Source organism: Haemaphysalis longicornis, unplaced genomic scaffold (genome assembly GCF_048455015.1).
Source record: "Haemaphysalis longicornis isolate Haplotype H1 unplaced genomic scaffold, Haemaphysalis longicornis Haplotype H1 scaffold_7, whole genome shotgun sequence".
Lineage (NCBI taxonomy): Eukaryota > Metazoa > Arthropoda > Arachnida > Ixodida > Ixodidae > Haemaphysalis > Haemaphysalis longicornis.
The window spans coordinates 69,711,236-69,729,127 of NW_027526422.1; the positions used below are offsets into that span (position 1 = coordinate 69,711,236).

At 46.3% G+C, this 17,892-nt stretch overlaps 1 protein-coding gene and 1 long non-coding RNA gene across 7 annotated transcripts; one reads left to right on the forward strand and one right to left on the reverse strand.

The window, feature by feature from the left end:
• The first annotated feature begins 145 nt into the window (after nt 1–145).
• On the forward strand, nt 146–7,989 carry LOC144145879 (THAP domain-containing protein 1-like). Of its 3 annotated transcripts, none has more exons than XM_077677711.1 (5): nt 146–373; nt 3,248–3,412; nt 3,600–3,684; nt 4,118–4,213; nt 5,140–7,989. In XM_077677711.1, exons 1-5 carry the CDS (start codon nt 234–236, stop codon nt 5,470–5,472), a joined length of 819 nt encoding a protein of 272 aa, XP_077533837.1. In that variant the 5' UTR covers nt 146–233; the 3' UTR covers nt 5,473–7,989. The 3 variants fall into 3 exon arrangements, with proteins under 3 accessions (XP_077533837.1, XP_077533839.1, XP_077533838.1); XM_077677713.1 differs by having other exon boundaries at nt 5,144–5,325; XM_077677712.1 differs by lacking the exon at nt 4,118–4,213.
• LOC144145893 (uncharacterized) lies at nt 7,982–17,308 on the reverse strand. 4 transcript variants are annotated; one of them, XR_013317623.1, is made up of 6 exons: nt 16,763–17,307; nt 14,486–14,558; nt 13,177–13,368; nt 11,115–11,168; nt 10,202–10,309; nt 7,982–8,183 (listed from the first exon to the last, which is right to left on the reverse strand). It is a non-coding gene; the product is annotated as an uncharacterized LOC144145893 (long non-coding RNA). The 4 variants fall into 4 exon arrangements; XR_013317624.1 differs by having other exon boundaries at nt 7,995–8,183; nt 11,098–11,168; nt 16,763–17,308; XR_013317626.1 differs by having other exon boundaries at nt 7,995–8,183; nt 10,219–10,309.
• Nucleotides 17,309–17,892: the final 584 nt, after the last annotated feature.

The window sequence follows — 17,892 nt, forward strand, 5'->3', positions numbered from 1 at the left end:
GACCAAAAAGAGATAAACTGAATAAGCAATAACAAATAAAATACCAGTATAAACTTGCAACAAAAATTTACTGCCTTGTATTAACTCTATACTAACAATAAACTTCGGTCAAGAGCGTGGCGCCACCTGGGATCTTTTTGGCGAATCTTTGGCGGGTTACAGCGCCTTTGCTTGCCAGCTGATCGTGTTTGTATTCGTGTTCTGCCCGTTCCTGCGCGCAAAAATCCTAAAAGATGTCACAAAACAATTGCTGCGTGGTGGGGTGCTCCAATACGTACAAGAACTCCCCAGGAACCAGGTTCTACCCGTTCCCTGGCCGTCCATATGAGTACGAACGGCGAGAACGGTGGATCGCCGCCGTCCGCCGAAAGAGGTAGGGAGCTTCATTACAGAGTTTTAGCGGCTTCAGAATAAGGTCGATAAGGTCTTTGTGCGCACACAACATTCCTCCATGGCACACAAGCAAATCGCGGCAGTCCTTTGCGGTTGGCTGCACCGCATGGCACCCGGAAACAGTTGATGGAAGCGCACCTTCCTCTCCCTCTGCCTACCTCCCCCCTCCCGTGCTTTTTATGAAATTCTTGTTTATTTTTCGTGCTCAATCTATTCCGTGCTGTAGAAGAATAAAATGGCTTCAACGATCTTAGTAAATGTATTGACAAAAGTAAAAAAAAAACTGCTTTTTCGTGAACAGCGCAAACCAGTTATTCTGCAGAATTTGCACCTCTTTCCTGCCCTTATCTCGAATGCTCGCCATCTTTCACATGCTGCTTTCACACATCATCACCTTGTTTACGTGTCACAGTGCAGATACCTCTGCCATTGTTCACCTCTTCATGCACTGCTGGTTGCACATAATGCATCGTCCTTGCATCGTCTACTTGCCACCTACAAAAGTCATTCTTTACGTTACAGCTTCCTGCACAGAAGACTAATTTGTTCACGATGAAAACATCGCCAGATTTGGTTCGTTTAAATGGGCTTGAGTAATTGCTGCAAAGAACAAGCATAGAGTGAACACAATGCAAATCTGGTGATGTCTTCGTTATGAACAATGCTTCCGTGCTAGGAGCCAAGAATGATTTTTTGAACAAGTCGGCATCTCTTTTTGTGTAATGTGCCCTTCCAGCAAGACAGGTTTCCGTCACCCTCTCGACTTCATATACTCACAAGCTGTGGTGCACTTATGCTTTTTTTTTTTGGTATCCAAAATTCACGCACTTTGTATAAAAACCATGTAAGCTGCTGGGGTCTGCATCTCCTTTGCGTGCAGGCCACAGCTATGCATGGAACACCAAAACAGCTCCTTGAGCAGGGTATGTGCCGAAGTGCTTGGTGAAACTGACTTTCTTACGCTTTCTAACAGTGCTTCCTCATTTGCGAGAGAGGACTGAATTACACACACAGATTTACAGACCCAGGCATCATTCACACAGCCGTTTTTTACCCCGTCACGTCACCGTCACGTCACCGTCTTCCGTCATGGGTGAAGGTTTCTCGGGCGATTTCTCGCCGAAAACAGTGTGACGGTGATGGGAAGCCGGGCTCTTACGTTTCCGTCCCGTCAACGCGACGGGACCACGCCCCGTGGTAAACCAGCCAATCGGAAAACAAATTTTTATGGCTAAATTTAGCGAAAAGTGAGCACACATAAAAATCTAAGCCATTCTCTTTACTTTTCAGATTAAGCACGCTCAATTCTAGGCTAAACTGATCACTAGGCAGACGACCCTGTACCCTGATGGAGAGCTCCAGTACGAACGCTACTCCGTTTACGTTTACGTTACGGTTTTTTGACGTGACAGTGCCGTGACGTAGAAGGTGACGGCTGTGTGAATGAGGGCCCACACTGTTACGGGCGTACGCCTTTATTTTCTCTCTGCATGCCCCAGCATGTCATTCTGACACTTGAGGCGCTGGCTCTGTTAATGGATGCTTGAATCGCTACAGCTCCATTAGCTGGAACTGGAGTGACCACCAAAATGCTGCCAAAGTTCCGAACACAACACAAATTGATTTTCATTCGCATTGGAAATTTGTTTTGTCGAAATTCCGAAAGACTGAATTTATGCAAGTCCACCATATGCAAGCACCTTTTCCCACTAATTCTTGGGCAACTTCATCGCATGTACAACACGTTGCCATCATACTGTAAAGTCAAAGTGTAAATGGTGTAGTCTTAGCTGAGAAGCACAGCAGAAGACCAGCCAGTCACTACACCAAGTCAGCATAGCGGTACTTTCTATGAACGGTGTAGGGGTGGAAGAGAAACATGCTCTTTTGCTATAACTCAGACTGTGCAGCACACTATGTGCTTCATAGCATTACAGAAGAACGAGTTTTGAGACCCCTTTAAAGGGGCACCAAGGTGCAACAGCAAGTTATACAACAGCGCTGAAAATGAAAATACACAGCCACATTAGCAGCAGTTGTTTAACAAGAATGCAGATAATGCTGCAAGCATGAAAATGGCATTGCTGTCCCCCATACATTATTTCACACCATTACTTGTGACGTCACAATTTATAGATTGTAAAATGCCACCGGTGGAGCCGTTTTAGGCATCTCTGTGAAAAAAACAGTGAGACAAAGGCACTTAAATATAAAATAACCGTATCTGGTAGCTTTTCCAACTGACCGCCTACTTGCAACTGCGATTGCACGACAAAGCCAGTCGCCCGCCCTGCACGCTCTTGTTTGACTCTCTGTTGGCTTGGTTTGCGATGTTCACTTCACAATAGAATGGGAGGAACACAAGCTAGAGAAATGCTGGCTTCAATTTACGTCTAAACTAAGAATTATTTCTACGAGGGCCAAAATTGCTATCTTTCGGTTAAAAACATCATGTGAGCTCCAGCAGCGTTAGCCTAGTTTATGTAGTCTTATGAAGGTTACATTACATCAGACAGGCAGTGTGTGATCAATGCTTGAAAAAAATTTCATTTGCCAGGGAATTAAACATGCTTGCCTAAAATATCACTACGCACCAAGCTGAGCTTAAAATTTGCTTCTTGGTAGTGCTGGAAAATTAACAGCTAAGCAATTTGGCCGCATTGTACCTGATGTCAGTGAACAAGTCGTTGGTTTTAATGAGTAATTTTGCTTTAAATGTTTGGGTTTGTTTTCTCTTTGCTCACAATCGTGTCTTGCAGTTTGGTGCTTAAAGCATACGTTCTATCATGATAGTAAGTCACCTGGATTTGTTTTTTGCACGTGCTTTCAAGTTGTCACTCTTTTGCGCATTCAGGGAAGACGGAAGCCCCTGGGTGCCCACAAAGAACAGCAGGATCTGCAGCAAGCATTTTGCAGGTGGTGTGAAATCAAATGACCCACGGAACCCGGCCTACATACCTACGATATTCCCCGCCGCGTACGGACTTTCCAATAGCTCCACTGCTGACAACTGTCAAAGGTGAAACTAGTGCTTCATGGTTTGGCAGCCTTTTTTTCTTTTTATCGTACATGATACCCGCAAAGATAGCTAAACATGATGCAGTAGCTTGCTTACAAAAATTTTTTTATGGCACACAAAGCTTCTTGAGTGTTATGCTTGTAGGGTGCAGATTTTAACGCTTTCTTTTTTGTTATTTCACGCACAGGTTACTTTGTGAAGACTCTCCACGAACCAATGTTCTTGCCTGTTTGGCATCTTCAAGCATGGAAAGTCCGGAGGCGACCAAAGCCGTACGTATTGCTGCACCAATTAAGATGCGAGTCGCATCTTCAGAGAATTCTGTAGCGCTCGAGAAATCAAAAGTGCCAACTCTGCGGCACACGAAGTTGCAGTGATTTTACGGTGCACGGGAAAGCGCGTTACTTGCCCTTGGCATTAATATCATTACCGTGCTAAAATGTGGCCTCTTTTTTATTTAGTTTGCAAATTACATGTAACATCCCAAAAAGGGGTTATCCACCAGTTGTAGAACGCGCGAGCAGCGATTTCTGTGCGAAGCAGACGACGTGCCAGCAGTGCTGGACCAAATCTGGTACCGCTGTTCTCGATGCACCACCCAAAGACGGCGGTACTTTCTTAGTTCCAGTGAGTTTAGGTGGTGCCTAGTACTACTACTACTACTGCTGAAAGGGAGTGTAGTAACTTCCCGTTTCATTTCTGCAGGTGGCAACACAGATAAATATGTGTACATGGACCTCGGAAGCCAATGCAACCAGCGTGTTCCTTTGTGCCATAAAAGGACGTGATGCTGAGACACTGGTAAGTGATGCTGGCGTACCCTGAAAATTGATGGGGAAAAAAATAAGGTTCGGCTGAAGTTGTCCCGCAATGCGTTGTTGCATTACTGACAGCACCACGGCTGGTTTTTGAGTCCAGTGCTTGGATTTCTTTCCTCTCTTTTAACTTTACTTTTCCGTTTTCAAAGACTCAAGAGTTGCTTGCTTTTGTCCGTGTCGGCTCAACGGTGCAAACAAAAGCAGAAGGTCATAGAGGGCCAGGTATTGCTCATGACACCTGTTTTGTTATGGTCTAAACATGTAAAGAGCGGCTGGCTTAATGGTGAAGTACCCCTTTTAAAGGCACATCCCCCTGGCACATCGCATTTCCAATCTCACTGCAGAAGCGTATCTGTTAAAACAAAAAAATTGTGTCGCTTATTTCTTTCTTTTTTAATGCAGGCATTTGCTGCGACATAATCCTACCGTGTGCTTCAGTCACACTAGAAATTGTAATCAAAGGCCAGCAGTCGGCCCGCTCCCCTGGCAATTAGCAGAAGTTGTAAATGCCAGACAATGAGCTGCAGATGAGGAGCAATGTGTTAAGCAGGAACAAAATTTTTACAGTAACAATTAACTCTGTGTTACACTGTGTATCAGGGAGGTCGTGCTCTCTGCATAGCACAAAAGGTATGCCCGCTTTGTGTCTACAGCAAATTGGCTGCCTTCAAAATGTAACCTTTCATCCTCCACTGAAAATCCGTGCACATTGCTAAAAGAGAATGCATTTGCGGGACTGAATGTGCATGTGGCAACTGTTTGATTCTGCAAATGAGCCTTCTCGACTGCTACTGTAAGCAAGAGATAGCACTTGAACTGACTCAAGTTGTTTCTTTTGACTATTCATGACAGCTCTTATAGTTAGAAAAAGCATGTTTAGTGTTCATACATAACCATTCCTTCCTCTAGGCAGTTCTGCCAAACGATGCCTTCTCGGATACATATGTTGGACTGAGCACCGAATCAAGTGCGACGGCCAACCAGTCATCAATAGCGCAGAGGTGTGAAAGCAAAGATCGGCCAACCCATTGTTCAACACCATGTGTGACTGCCACCACCTCGCTCAAGTCCAGAGAAGCTCTGTCCTCCAGCCACGCGACTAACCAGCAGACCGACAACACTCACCGCAGCTTAAAACAACAGCTACAGCTGGCTCTAAGACGTAAAAGAGCAAGAAGGCTTGCCCGCAGAGCACCCAGAGGGGCTTCCACCCACACCGACATAGAAGGAGGAAAAGACTGACCAAAATAAGTATGGAGTATCTATCGTGTGTGCATGCACGAACTATCCGAATCCACGAAGTGACAACACTCGTGTGATAACACTCAAGGCTCCGAGCATCGTTGCAGTGGGAAGCAAAACGGGTGTTGCCGATGGCCTTCAAAGGACAAGTAACGACGCACGGGACCTCGCAAGGCGTGCGTCGATGAGTAACAGTGCGTTGTCTGGCAACCACGTAGTCTGCCACATCACACTTTGGTCTTCTGGAAGCCAACTTGAAGGAATCGTGTAACAAGCCTGTGAAAGCTGCGCAAGTGATTACACGAGACGCATCAGCTGAACAGACCGTTCTAGGTGGAACACTTCGGAACCCAGGAGAGTTTGTGGCCTCCCAGCTGAATACGATAGCATACAGAACATGTCCCAACACTCTTCATTCCAAATAACAGTAGCGAGTTAGTTAGTTAGTTTAAACGAATTAAATAAAAGAAAGAGAAAGATGTGGTGCCAATTAATGACGTAAAATTCTTGTAGGGGCAGGAAAAAATGCTTCAGTGGCAGTGCATGAAAACGGTCTAAAGTCCTGCACCGTGTGAACACCATACACCAGAACGGAATGTGAGGAAGCTCCCAGCTGGTTGTACAGCAGCTAATAATTAATCAGCAGTGCATTTTATCTGAGAACCAAATAGTTGCTGAATAGGGTTAAAGCCAAGGGTTCAGCATCCAAATGGTGCGGTGTGCATAAGCCTGTTCAAAGTGTGAGCATGCGCAATACATTGTTCGTGACAAGGTTGGTTTGATGCAAGGCTACTGCTCATACTTTCATAACTCCACAGCAGGGAAACTGCCGAGACCATTATAACCATTTTTTTTTTTAAGACTATAGACATCTTGCTCCGTGCTATAGACCTTTTGAAAGTCTGACGTCTCGAAAGGCAACATAGTAGTTATTTGTGGGCCAGACTGGTGGAATTGAAAGCTCATTTTTTGCCGAGCAACCAACTACATAATTAAACTTGCGGGTTGACAAGTTTTACAAACCCGGCAGCGCGAATGCAATGCACTGCAACTTTGTTGGTACTAGCACTTGCACAGTGAAACCAGGTTCACCTATGGTGTCATGGGTGAATGTTCGCTACAGTTGAACTCAGACTAAGCTTAAAGCGGATCGGAAAACAGTCAGATGACTCGTACACAAAGCCTAGGATGTGTACTAGTTACTTTCACGTGAATGCTTAGACTACTCGGTGCAAGCAACGATTGAAATACCCGAGTTCAATATGAGCAGCTTCAACTGTGTGCACGTGACGTAGCAAGGAGTATTGTAAATTCCTCGTAAACCTTCGTTCGTCTCTCCTTGCTTGCCTTTTTTTTTTTTCATTCCGTTTTTTTACTCCACCGTCCTTCAACACTGGAGATTCCTGAAGCACAAGTAAAAGTACCTAGCCTGTTGCTCAACACAAAATGCAACTTTGTTCAGGTTAAAATAACTAGCCTTTGGTAACCCACTCAGCTCCATTTCAGCCACGATAGGCATTGTTGTAATCTAAATATTGCAATAAGTGGTCAGAAGCTCAAATATCATGCTACAGTGACGCATTATGAGCAGAAGTGACATAGTATGGGCCAGCACTAAAAAAAATTAAAGCCGTTCCACTCAATGTGAAAGCTGTCGGAAGTGCAGAGCACTCATTCACCATGATGGGCTGTAGCGCCGTTATCCGCTTGCTGCTACCACCCAATGCAGTTCAAATTTCCCGCCTTCGCAGTGCTCGTGCGGGGGCCCCCTGCCTGAAACTGCGCCAGCGGGAGTTCTGCTCTTTTTGTGCTTGCTTTTCCTCCCGCACGTGCCGGCGTTACACGGCCACTTTTTTTCACTTACTACCATAAAAAGCAACCCAACGAGCGTTCCGAACTATAACTATATGAACGCAGGTGCTGCCGCTTAGTTACGTATATTTTGCCTCAAATGTACCTGCAGTTTTCTTTGCACTAAAAAACAGAAAGATGTGCGACAAGCGCCAGCAGCTCACGAGTTTCGCACGCTTATGACTATATAAACCGCTTGGCTTTTGAAGCCTCTGGGTTATGTTGCGACGACAGAATGCTGTGTGGCTCTACTTGGGTTAGGCGAGTGAGCTACGACGACAAGGCGAGCCCCTAAAGTGTTCTGCACTTAAAAAAGATAGTTACCAGGGTGTTAACTGCACATTTGCATTGGAGTGGTACGATCAAACGGAAGTAGAAACCACACTACCATCACCCAGTCATGTTTCTTGGCTGTCGCCCAGGTTCGTGGCCACCAATCACACAATGAACATTCTGAGACATCATGACAATCACCGGAAAGTGGCTGGGGGGTCAACACTGCTTCGTGTGTTTTCCTCACTATCTCCATTGTCTGTCTAAAGTCCGCGACAAAATTGGTACTACTGTTTCCAGGACAAAGCAGCCTCTGCCCCTTTCGTCATGGCCCCCTTTAAAAGGACTCTGACAGATTGCAGCACTGAAAATGCAAATATACCCATTGTGACGGCAGCAGCAGTTTAATAGTGCAAAAAAATATCCCCAAAGCAGCCACTCGTCCTGGAAAAGTGGTCCCACTGCTGAAATCTGGATTTGTTGGTGTCAGCACCTCCGACACCTGCTTGACTGCCGTGGAGGGATGTTTGAAGCGGCGTCACGTGAGTCGAGGCGTTTAACGCTGGGATTAAGGCTGTGTTCTTGGCCTGCAAAACAAAAAGAAACAGCAGTCGGAATGATTTGCACCCTCGGATGTTTCTATCACTCTTCAGCATGAAATTAACTAAAGAGCCTAATGAAAACATCCTTAGCATGTCCCTCTAAACATTAAGCACACTGCGTAGCATTGGCTGCACACATGGTAAGAATTCTTGAAAGTTATTTGTACTCTTTGCAGTTCTCTGCCTTTCTTTTTCATCTTCATGCCCTTTAAACAGCAGTTCACCACTGCCACTCTGCTAATTCAGCACGTACCTGCCACAGTGGTGCAAAGGCTAATCAAGGTTCACACAGGTCCTTGAAAACCTTGAAAACCCTTGAATTTAGAAGTGTAAATTTCAAGGCCTGGAAAGTCCTGGAATTTTTTAAGGGTCCTTAAAAATCCTCGATTTTTCTGGAGATAACCAATGGCCCTATCTTTTCGCAAGAATTTAAAGTGTTTGTCGTGAATTTTAGGTTTTAAAAATGTACAGAAACATTGTAACAATCAAGTTTCAGTGTATTGCGTGAAATTACGAGTTGTGGATTCTCATTATTACGAGGCAACATTGGGAGCAGCACTCCTCAATAGAATTCATGTCACGATACAATCCCGTGAAAGCCGGCTTCTGTTCTCTATCTTGCATGTTCCATCTAGTCTGTGGACGGCCTTTCATTGCATGTTTGCTGTGCCTCATACGCTCCATCTGCGTTTGCTTTTACGTGCAAATGGTGGACGTGTACACAGTTCATCCTGCCTTCCAGCAACACTTGCTGAGTTAATTTCAGCTGATACTCTTGCTGACAAAGCAGGAGATGCAGGCAACATTAACTAAGTTTTGAAATCAAACAGCCTCAGCAAAACACCAAGAAAAAGGAAAAACCTCTAAATATAAACTATGAAAAAAAAATAAAGCTGGGGGAGCATTCATGAACCCATAGCTCTTATCTAAATATGCAATAATGTTCTTCGGTACTAGGCAATATCAAAATTTTGCATTTTGTTGAAAAAGTTATAAATAATCCCAGATAAAACATAAGATGGGGACCTTGAAAATGTGTTTTCTGGTTCTTGAAAGTCCTTAAAAACCTTTGAATATTTGCTTTTGAAGCCCGTACGAACCCTGCTAATGCATTGAGCTGGTTAGCCGAAGGATGCGGATGTGAATTCGAACCACGCTGCTGTGGCCGCTTTCCTGATGGAAGGGCAGTGTCAAGATTTCGGCACACGTTAAAAATCCCCACATGGTCGAAATTAATCTGGAGCCCTCCCCTATGGCTCCTTGTAGCCCACCTGCGGCTTTGGTGTGCTAAACAACCAAAATTTGAACTTTTGAATTTTGCTAATTTAGCTTGCGAGTGCATGCCCTCCCTGCTGTTTCCTTTTCTTCCTATTTTTCTGCATCCTTTTTGAAGTGTTGAAATCGGTTGCAAACCTTCATGATCTACCAACTACGACACGCACTCGCACAGGGCACAGATTCACCCAGAGACACCTATGAACAGCGAGCTCCACAACATTGCTCTGCTTTTCGCCAGATATGAACCAGATGGGAATAGAAGAATAAGTGATAATATACTCCACACTTAGCCGTTTCAGAGCTGAGAGCCAGGATTTATTCCAAGCAACACGTTTTTCTGAGCAGAACTTTTAACAGCCCAAAGCCTGGCATATACAGCTCAAGTGAGGGCACGATTAAAAAATGATGGTATCCATAAGTTGCGAGCTTAACGGGAGGTTGAGTGTTGGTTATATATTTTGTTATCTTTGCACTACAAAAATAACTGTATATGATATTTGTTGACAACAGTGTTAGGGTCATGATGAGGCTGCACACACAAGCTCTAAAGTTCAGTACTGTATGCTTCTGTCCCTCGTGCTATTTTTTTTTTTTTTCTATTTTAGCACCCTTCCTGAAGAAATGTCTATTAAAATGCCCCTAGACATGCTTCTGTATCCTTTTTTTTTTTTTTTTGCCTTTAAACAAGGTTCACTGTGTGCTAGACAGAGTTTTCAAACACGTACCAGTAACCAAACTCCACCTCCGAATGCGATGCCCACTTGCGGTCAGCACGGCTGCCACAGCTAATCCAGAGCCATCCTGGCGACTGCAGTATTTTCACCCTACAAGACCTGGAGCAAGTAAAAACAAATACATTACAGGAGAGGGCGTGCAGAAAAGCACGCATCTGAACGAGAGGCAATTAAGGGCACCACAGAAGACACAATTCTGCACCAAGATTCCCGCAGATACATCTGACAGAAAAAGATATTGCGAAGAAATGTCTTCAAAGAGAGAAGGAAAGATGGGACAGGAACAGGTTGTCAACTGTCAAGCCAACGCCAATCCCTTTTTTTTTTATTCATGTAAGTTAGCTAATGACTAAGTTAGTCCTGCCAGAGTCCCAGTTATGATTACACTGTAGCAACCCTCCACATTTAAGAGCCACGTGGCAAGCATCCTACATGTAGAAAAAGGTGCGGCTGTGTGGCAGCGTAATACGCATTTTCAGTGCACTGAATTAGGCAATACCGTTCGTACATCTACCTCGCCTCACTCAGTGCAAAAACCTCATTTTTTGTCCTGAGTTTGTTCCGCACCAATAAGTCAAGAATGTACACCCATGCCACACGTGGTAGCATAGTTTGCTGTGCCACATTAACACTACAATTCCACGAGCTTTCTATGACTGGCAGTCATGTCGAAAGCTGTAGCACTGAAATCAAAATTTCGCAACCACCACATGACATACAAAAATTAAGTCACTCCCCTGCACACCCCCTTTTTTTTCCAAGCAGCAGGTTTACCGTTGGGCATTACCAGGAGCCTACCTGTTCCCAGTGACAGCGCCCATAACCAAGCACTTAACCTGCCAAAAAAATTCCCTTCTTTCTTTTCTTAGTTTGTTTATGTTACTTACTGCACAGACATCAATACTGGCAGCTTGAGCGTTTGTCATTTTCCCAAGAGGTCCACATCCATCTTACGTGCCTGCAACAGTAGATTGACATGTGGTGTTGCATAGGTCAAGTGACTGTTTCAAGGGACCACGAGAACAAAAAAATGTTCCTGCTTTCATTCCAACATGCCAAGTTCACTTTGATCAAAAACATGTTTTTGGGTACACTTTTTTTTTTCATTTAAGTTCCATTTAAAGGAGCACTGACACCAATTTTCGGCGTTAATATTATTGCACAGTTCGCTTCCTTCACTCAACAGAATACCCTGGCTGAAATATGAGCGGCCTGTGACGCGAAGAACATAGTTCAATTGGATCTCATTTATCGCGCCGACGGAGCAGCGTGCGGAGCGGCACTCAGCAAATGGACATCAGCGCGACATCACCCTGTGAACCCAAAAGAAGTGACGCGACAGCGCTCGTCAAACACTCGAGACGTCACTTCACGCGCACGGCCCCGCGAGCGGCGAGCGGGCGCAACACCCTCTCAAGCAGGCGCCGGTGACATCCGCACAAAGCGGTGAGGTCAGGCTGGGATTCTGTCATATGCGCCGTTCGGGATGAAAGAGTGGGAATTTGAAACAAACGATTTTCAGACCATTCAATGTAATTAACTATCGCGCGCTGAAGTATTGGAAGCGCTGTTTCAGGTTCGCCAGACCATTAAGCATCGATAAAACCAATAAAAGTGTAACATAAAATTTTCGTGTCAGTGCTCCTTTAAACCTCACGACGTTCCTTCTATTCCAAGCTTCTCTGCAGTCCCTGCTCCCTGCCCTACCAGGTACAAAAGGCAAGATTTAAAGGGGCCAGGAAGTCAAAATATGGCTTTCGTTCAGTTTGAAAGAAGTAGCTCTTGATAACTCAGTCAACTCCTTTTCAGCCCCAAAAGACATTTCCTTAACTGGAAAAATACAATAAATGATAAAAAAACATGCACCCCTCCGTCTAACGACGACGATGGTTGAACGCAAAGCTTTCTCGTGATGGATTCTTTGGTTGGCCAATCCCACACTGCGAGTACATGCTACTCTGGAAGTATGCATCACTCTTCTAGAATACACACCAACTCTCAGGCGTGCACTCCGTAGGCCTAACGTTTGGGTTTCGGGTGTATGGTGCAAATTGGTACCTGTTGCTTGGTGTTCAGTGAGCAATTTTTTGAGTGGGTGCCGGTTTGAGGTGTTAAACCCCAGGACGTAACATTAGGCTCGACGTCCTAAACCTCAAAATAAGAAGTTAGGCCCAACGTCTTGCGGCTAACAGCGTTGCAGCATGCAGATCAACGCCAATCTTCTCGGTACGAATTCTTTGGTGGTTGTCCGAGTTTTCCAAACCGCCTCGGCCACGTCGAAATGGAGCAACCAGATATATGCCGGCTTCATAATGCGAGGTACCCAGGTTCGATTTCCGCCTTGGGAATTGTTTTTTTCTTTCCCTTCACCAACGATCATTCATAATCATCATCAAAGAAAGTTGGCTTTTCTGCAGGGTGTATTAGGGTGCAACGACACCAGTGAGAAGAATAAAGCTTCGCTTTAAAAAATCATCATGCTAGATGGCAGCAGCCGTGATGCAATACAGGGAACACTGAAAACACAGTTATCAGTGTTGAAGCACTGAAGTTGCATGACCGAACAGAGCGACAGGCACAACTGCACAGTAATGTTTCTTGGCAGTGGCTTTGGTCAGCTGTTGCCAGCAGCTCAAGCAAGACTCCGTACCGTCCTATGGGCAAGCCGTGAAAATGGCTGAGTCTCCACTACTTCACTTGTTACCTTTAATATCTTGATCATTGCTTCGAAATAGGCAATAAAACCGGCATCGTCTTTTTAAAAAGGGACAGGCTTGAATGTCGTCTTCAGTTCCCCTTTGAACAGCAATTTTTTTTTTATACGGGACGCATTTAAGCTATGTTTTGCTGGCTCTAAGCGCTTCAAAGTGGCAGTCCATCTTCACAACCATGTTTCCCACTCCCGCAAATGCACACACACACACACACACACCTTAATCTGGTTAAGAAAAACCTTGATGACGCACCATTTTGTTCTCTCTTTACGCATCTCGTCTGTGTTTTGACGCTCGCTGTTTTGACGACCAACGTAGACTGCGTCGTCTTCCAGTACCGTTCCACGCAGCACTGCGTTTGCGCTTGCCTTTTGCTTTGTGCACACCGCCTTTTGCTTGGAGCTTCTTCCACAGTTTGGCTGGCAGTGGTCCGTACCTCTGACCCTGACCATGCGAAAAAAAAAAAAAAAAAAAAGAATGTACCCCAATAAGTAGACCTGCATTCACAGCAAAGATGTGAAGTTATCTAAGCTGCAAGATGCTACACATTGATTAAATTAAGCAGGGTTTCTTGGGCACTGCAGCTTTGCACTTCGCAATCCATAGTGGTTTTCTCGGACACAGCTAAAACACGATGGTGGGGAAGTGTAGTCGTAACTGCGGTCATTACCACTATTCATTTTTAGAGGTGTTATACTAATACACAATGCTTTCTGGAATTGCACGTTTTTATGGTATATTACAAGTGCTACAAATATATTATCTTACAGCCAAATGCGAACCGTAACGTGGCTTCGCCACATCTTCCAATAATCATTCTGCTCGTTCTGCAAAAGGCGAGCACCCTATCGCAGTGGCAGACCCCAAGAAAGTCGGCATACACTGCCTAGCAAAAAGCACACAATCACACTCGGCTACCTACACAGCAGGCACTGTGCAGGGAAGTGGCGTGCTGATATTTTTCTTGCGCAGCTTACACAGTCTGTTTTATTTTGCGGCCCCCTGTATAGGTTGTATTCATTGGTGTGGCACGCATGCGGGCAACCCTGTGTGTGCCGTCACTGGTTACGTGGGGCTCCGCGAGATGGCGGTACTTGTTTGTGCTGAGCATACGTGTGTTTGATGTTCCAAGCTGTCCCCCATCAAACGTGAAATAATGCCTCGACTCCAATGTGAGTGCGATTAATAACATCTCTGTTGACACCACCACCGAAAACCAGGCTGAAAAGGGTAGGCAATGCATGCCGGTGTTTTTTTTTTCTGAGAGGTGCGGCACAGCGGCCGAAGTGGCACAGACATGGCTGTTTCCAGTGTTGCCAAGCGAAGAAACTGACCAGTAAACTTTTCAGTGAATACCATCTATACATCTGTGCGTGCACACCAAAGCAGAGCGCAAGCATTTTGCTAGTACACATACTTCCACTGAGAAACAGCTCTGGCACTTATAAGCAGCAGTGAATGAAGAATACAAATGTTGCATTAATGTATATCAGTTCCGCAAAAGGGGCATTAAGGCAAAACGCAAAAAACAATCACCGTACATGTCTATTAAAAAACAAACCTGGTTTCGGTGGAAGAAGGCGTTCATTCAACTGCCGACTGCCATGGAGTAGGACCTTGGTGCAGGCAAGACGCTGCACAAAGCATTTATTGTTTAGACGGTTGCAAAACTAGGAGCCGACAAGAATAGTACGCCATTTTGGAATATGTGCACAACCTTAAAGGAGTACTGACACGAAATTTCGAAGCTGAGATAGCTATGTAAAACGCTTCCTTTTTATCAGGAGATATCTCCCAGCAAGTTTCAACAGCAACCGTTCAGCGAAACATATTTAAAATCCATTTTAATCTTCGCCCGCACGAGAAAGCCCAGAGCGGGCCGACGTGACATCAACTGCTACATGCCCCAAACTGCCGACGTCGGGGCTCCCGTGACGAAGCCGACGCGCTGGCTGTGGTTGGCGCGCGCTGCTCGGGCGTGTGTACACGTCATGGTTTTGGGACTGACGTCATGCTGCCCGGGCCTGTGGGGACGGCGAAGACCTCGGCCGGTCTGGGCGCGCGCGTGCGCTCGCTCGCGTGCGCTTCCAGAGAGGCAGCGATACGGCAAGAATGGTGACGCCATGTCATACATGCTGTCATGGCGGCCGCTCGGCGTTTTTTTGTCGAAACCGAAACAGGCAAGAATAAACGACGCCGTAAATGAATGTTTACGCTGCGCTCGACCGTCTAATCTGTCATTCTATGATTAGTGGGCTGGTAGGCACGCATAGCAGCGAAAAAAACGTAACATAAAAATTTCGTGTCAGTACTCCTTTAACGCGTATCAAGGAATATATGAGCTGCCACAAGTGTACTCTGTGAGCAATAGCCTCTAGCAAAACGGGGCAAGCAACCAGGAATCAGTGTGTGAAAAGCCGCCAGTACATGTCCAAGCCATGCAGACCGCTAATAAGCAGTAGTCAATAAACTACACTTACCTGGTGCCCTTTCATGAGTTGCTAATGATCAAAATCACTTGCAGTGTGGCCTCATAAACTGCGACTGCCACAACATTTGGCCTTCCATGGTGCAAATGCCTACATAGACCAACAGTGCAATGACTACGAGTGCCAGAATAATGCACCTTTTTCCAGTACCGGTCCCTCTAGCGGCTGCCACGGCGAACTAAAAATGGCAGTAAGGGAACGTCTCCAGAAATATTTGGCTTTCGGGGAACCCGTGCATGAAATATCCTGGCCCTGCGGTCCCTCTCGCACTGTCCCGTCAACCGTACCTCTCACATGAATGTCACGGTAGCAGGCGCGCGTTCTCGTGACTGATCTGCAGTGTTCAAATCGCCCCTTTTCTTTTTTTTTTTTTTTTCGTTTTCGTTACCCCCTCACTGGCAGCAATGTGCTGGCAGCGTGACAAGCCTCAAACGTCCTTGCCCCTTTCCTTAGAAAGCCATTATTGTGTGGACGTACCAACCCACCACGAGGTGTCGAAAGGGAAGGAAAAAAAAAAAGAAAACGTGCAGCGCTAGGCAGTGTATATAGCCGCTCCCTAAGCAGAAAACTGAGGGGCGCCCTTTTGTTTATTTTGCCCGAGGCGCCTGCCAAGAATGGCGTGCCGGCAGCTCGCGCATGCGCAGATCGCTACTGGAAAAAGGTCCATTGCACCACACTGGGCACGGTGGCATACCTTAGCACCATGTATTAACGAGGGGTTGGGAGAAGGGTCAAGGTTGGTCATCATGTTGCACAGCTTTTGTCCTTCCAGCGTAGTGCCTTTCTGGCTATGAAACGCTGAAATGTTTTCAAGCAGGCAACGGCAAGACAATACATGGTGCCTCCTTCCTGACCGTTCAATTCTGCAACGTGAAAATGTTTTCATACAGGCAGCGATAAGACGACACTATGCCACGCGCTCTCGTGGCATCGCGGGGCATGGCAAGGTTGCTTTTGTTGTTGAGAGCGTGATTCAGGGGTTTATCAAGAACTTCGATTTTGGGGGTTGCCGAAATCCTCCCGGAGGGGTGTTGGGGGTGTGTGCATAAATCCTTGGGCGGGGTGCTCATGGTTGTGGAATCTTTCTAAGGGGTGTATAAATCCCTGGCTTGAATGGAAAGGAAGGCCTGTAGCAAGCGGGGGAAGAAAGGGGAAGGGGGGTTCAGTCCATATGAAGGTCGTCTTGAAGTGCTGGGGACCATTTCCAAATCATGTAGACCATGACTAGTACTGGCCACTTTGGGAGGCATAAATTACGCGATAATGTCGCAGACGGCGACGTGTGGTCACGGTTCTCGAGGCATGTGCCAAGGAAATCACGTGACTGCACTGCCAACGCTGGTACTCACACTCGTATCGGGTTCCACTGCACGGACGTCACGACCGCCGTTCACAGTGGGCACAGAGTCTGGTCTTAGCCACCTGGGGTACAGCTGCCAAGGCACGTCTCGCGCCGACATAAGCAACGGTGTACATACGTAATTTGACCGGTAACATTCCAGCGTAAAATGCCGCCCGCACAATCGACTGGCCTTGAGAGGTGTCCATGCACTGCCTGCACCTCTTGTAGCGCGCACAAAATTAATCCATGCTTGGCACTGCGCTGGGTTCTCGCGGGGAAAACTGTGAAGTGGCACCCAATCTCCCTTTTTAGTAGGGCACGACTCTATGCAGCAACGGGTCGCCGCCATGGTCAGTTTCCGGCCGCTTTTTTTCGTCCCCTGCCGTGTCCAGACAGCTGAACTAATAAAACGAATGGCACTGGTTCACGTGGTGCAAGTGAATCAAACGGAACCACGCAAAATAACCGCAAACAAGCGAAACAAGCACAAAAAATGTCGGATAGTGTTGGCTGCGAGAATGGACTAGTCTTGGCCGCGTGTCATCTCGTTCCAACATGGAGGGATTTCAGGCACAAATAGCCAGGTTTGACCGCGGTTACGGTGGCTCGGTTCGACACAAGTTTGGTTCAAGGCGCCTTGCCTGCCGCATTTGTTTGTTTTTTTTAAATGTTTTTCTTGCCTTTATCTTTTTAGAGCGCAGCTTCTCCTTAAGTTTTCGTCGCCGTGGTTGTAACCGAGTGAACGAAGAGGACATCACAGATGGACGAAGTAGAGTGAGCAGGAAAGCGGAAGAGGAAAGTATGGCAAAAGTGTGAGGGGGGCAGTACGTGGAGGCTGCGCGAGACATGCTCAGCGGCGGCGACGCGCTGCTAGAGTAGAGCGCGCCGTCGTGCGTTCACTGATGACGCGATCGCTTCCGAGATGCAGCAGATATGCTTCGTAGCCGAGAAGACTGCAGTTCGCGCTGCGCTCAAACATCGCATTAGGGCATGCATCACGAGCCATTTTTTTTAACAGCGAAACTGTACGTTGTTGCCGGCCGTAATGTGTGCGGTGTCACCAGAAAACCCCGGGTCATACTTACTCCCGCCGTTTACACGCCTCACAAGGAGCGCCCGGCGTCGTCCCGACTTGCG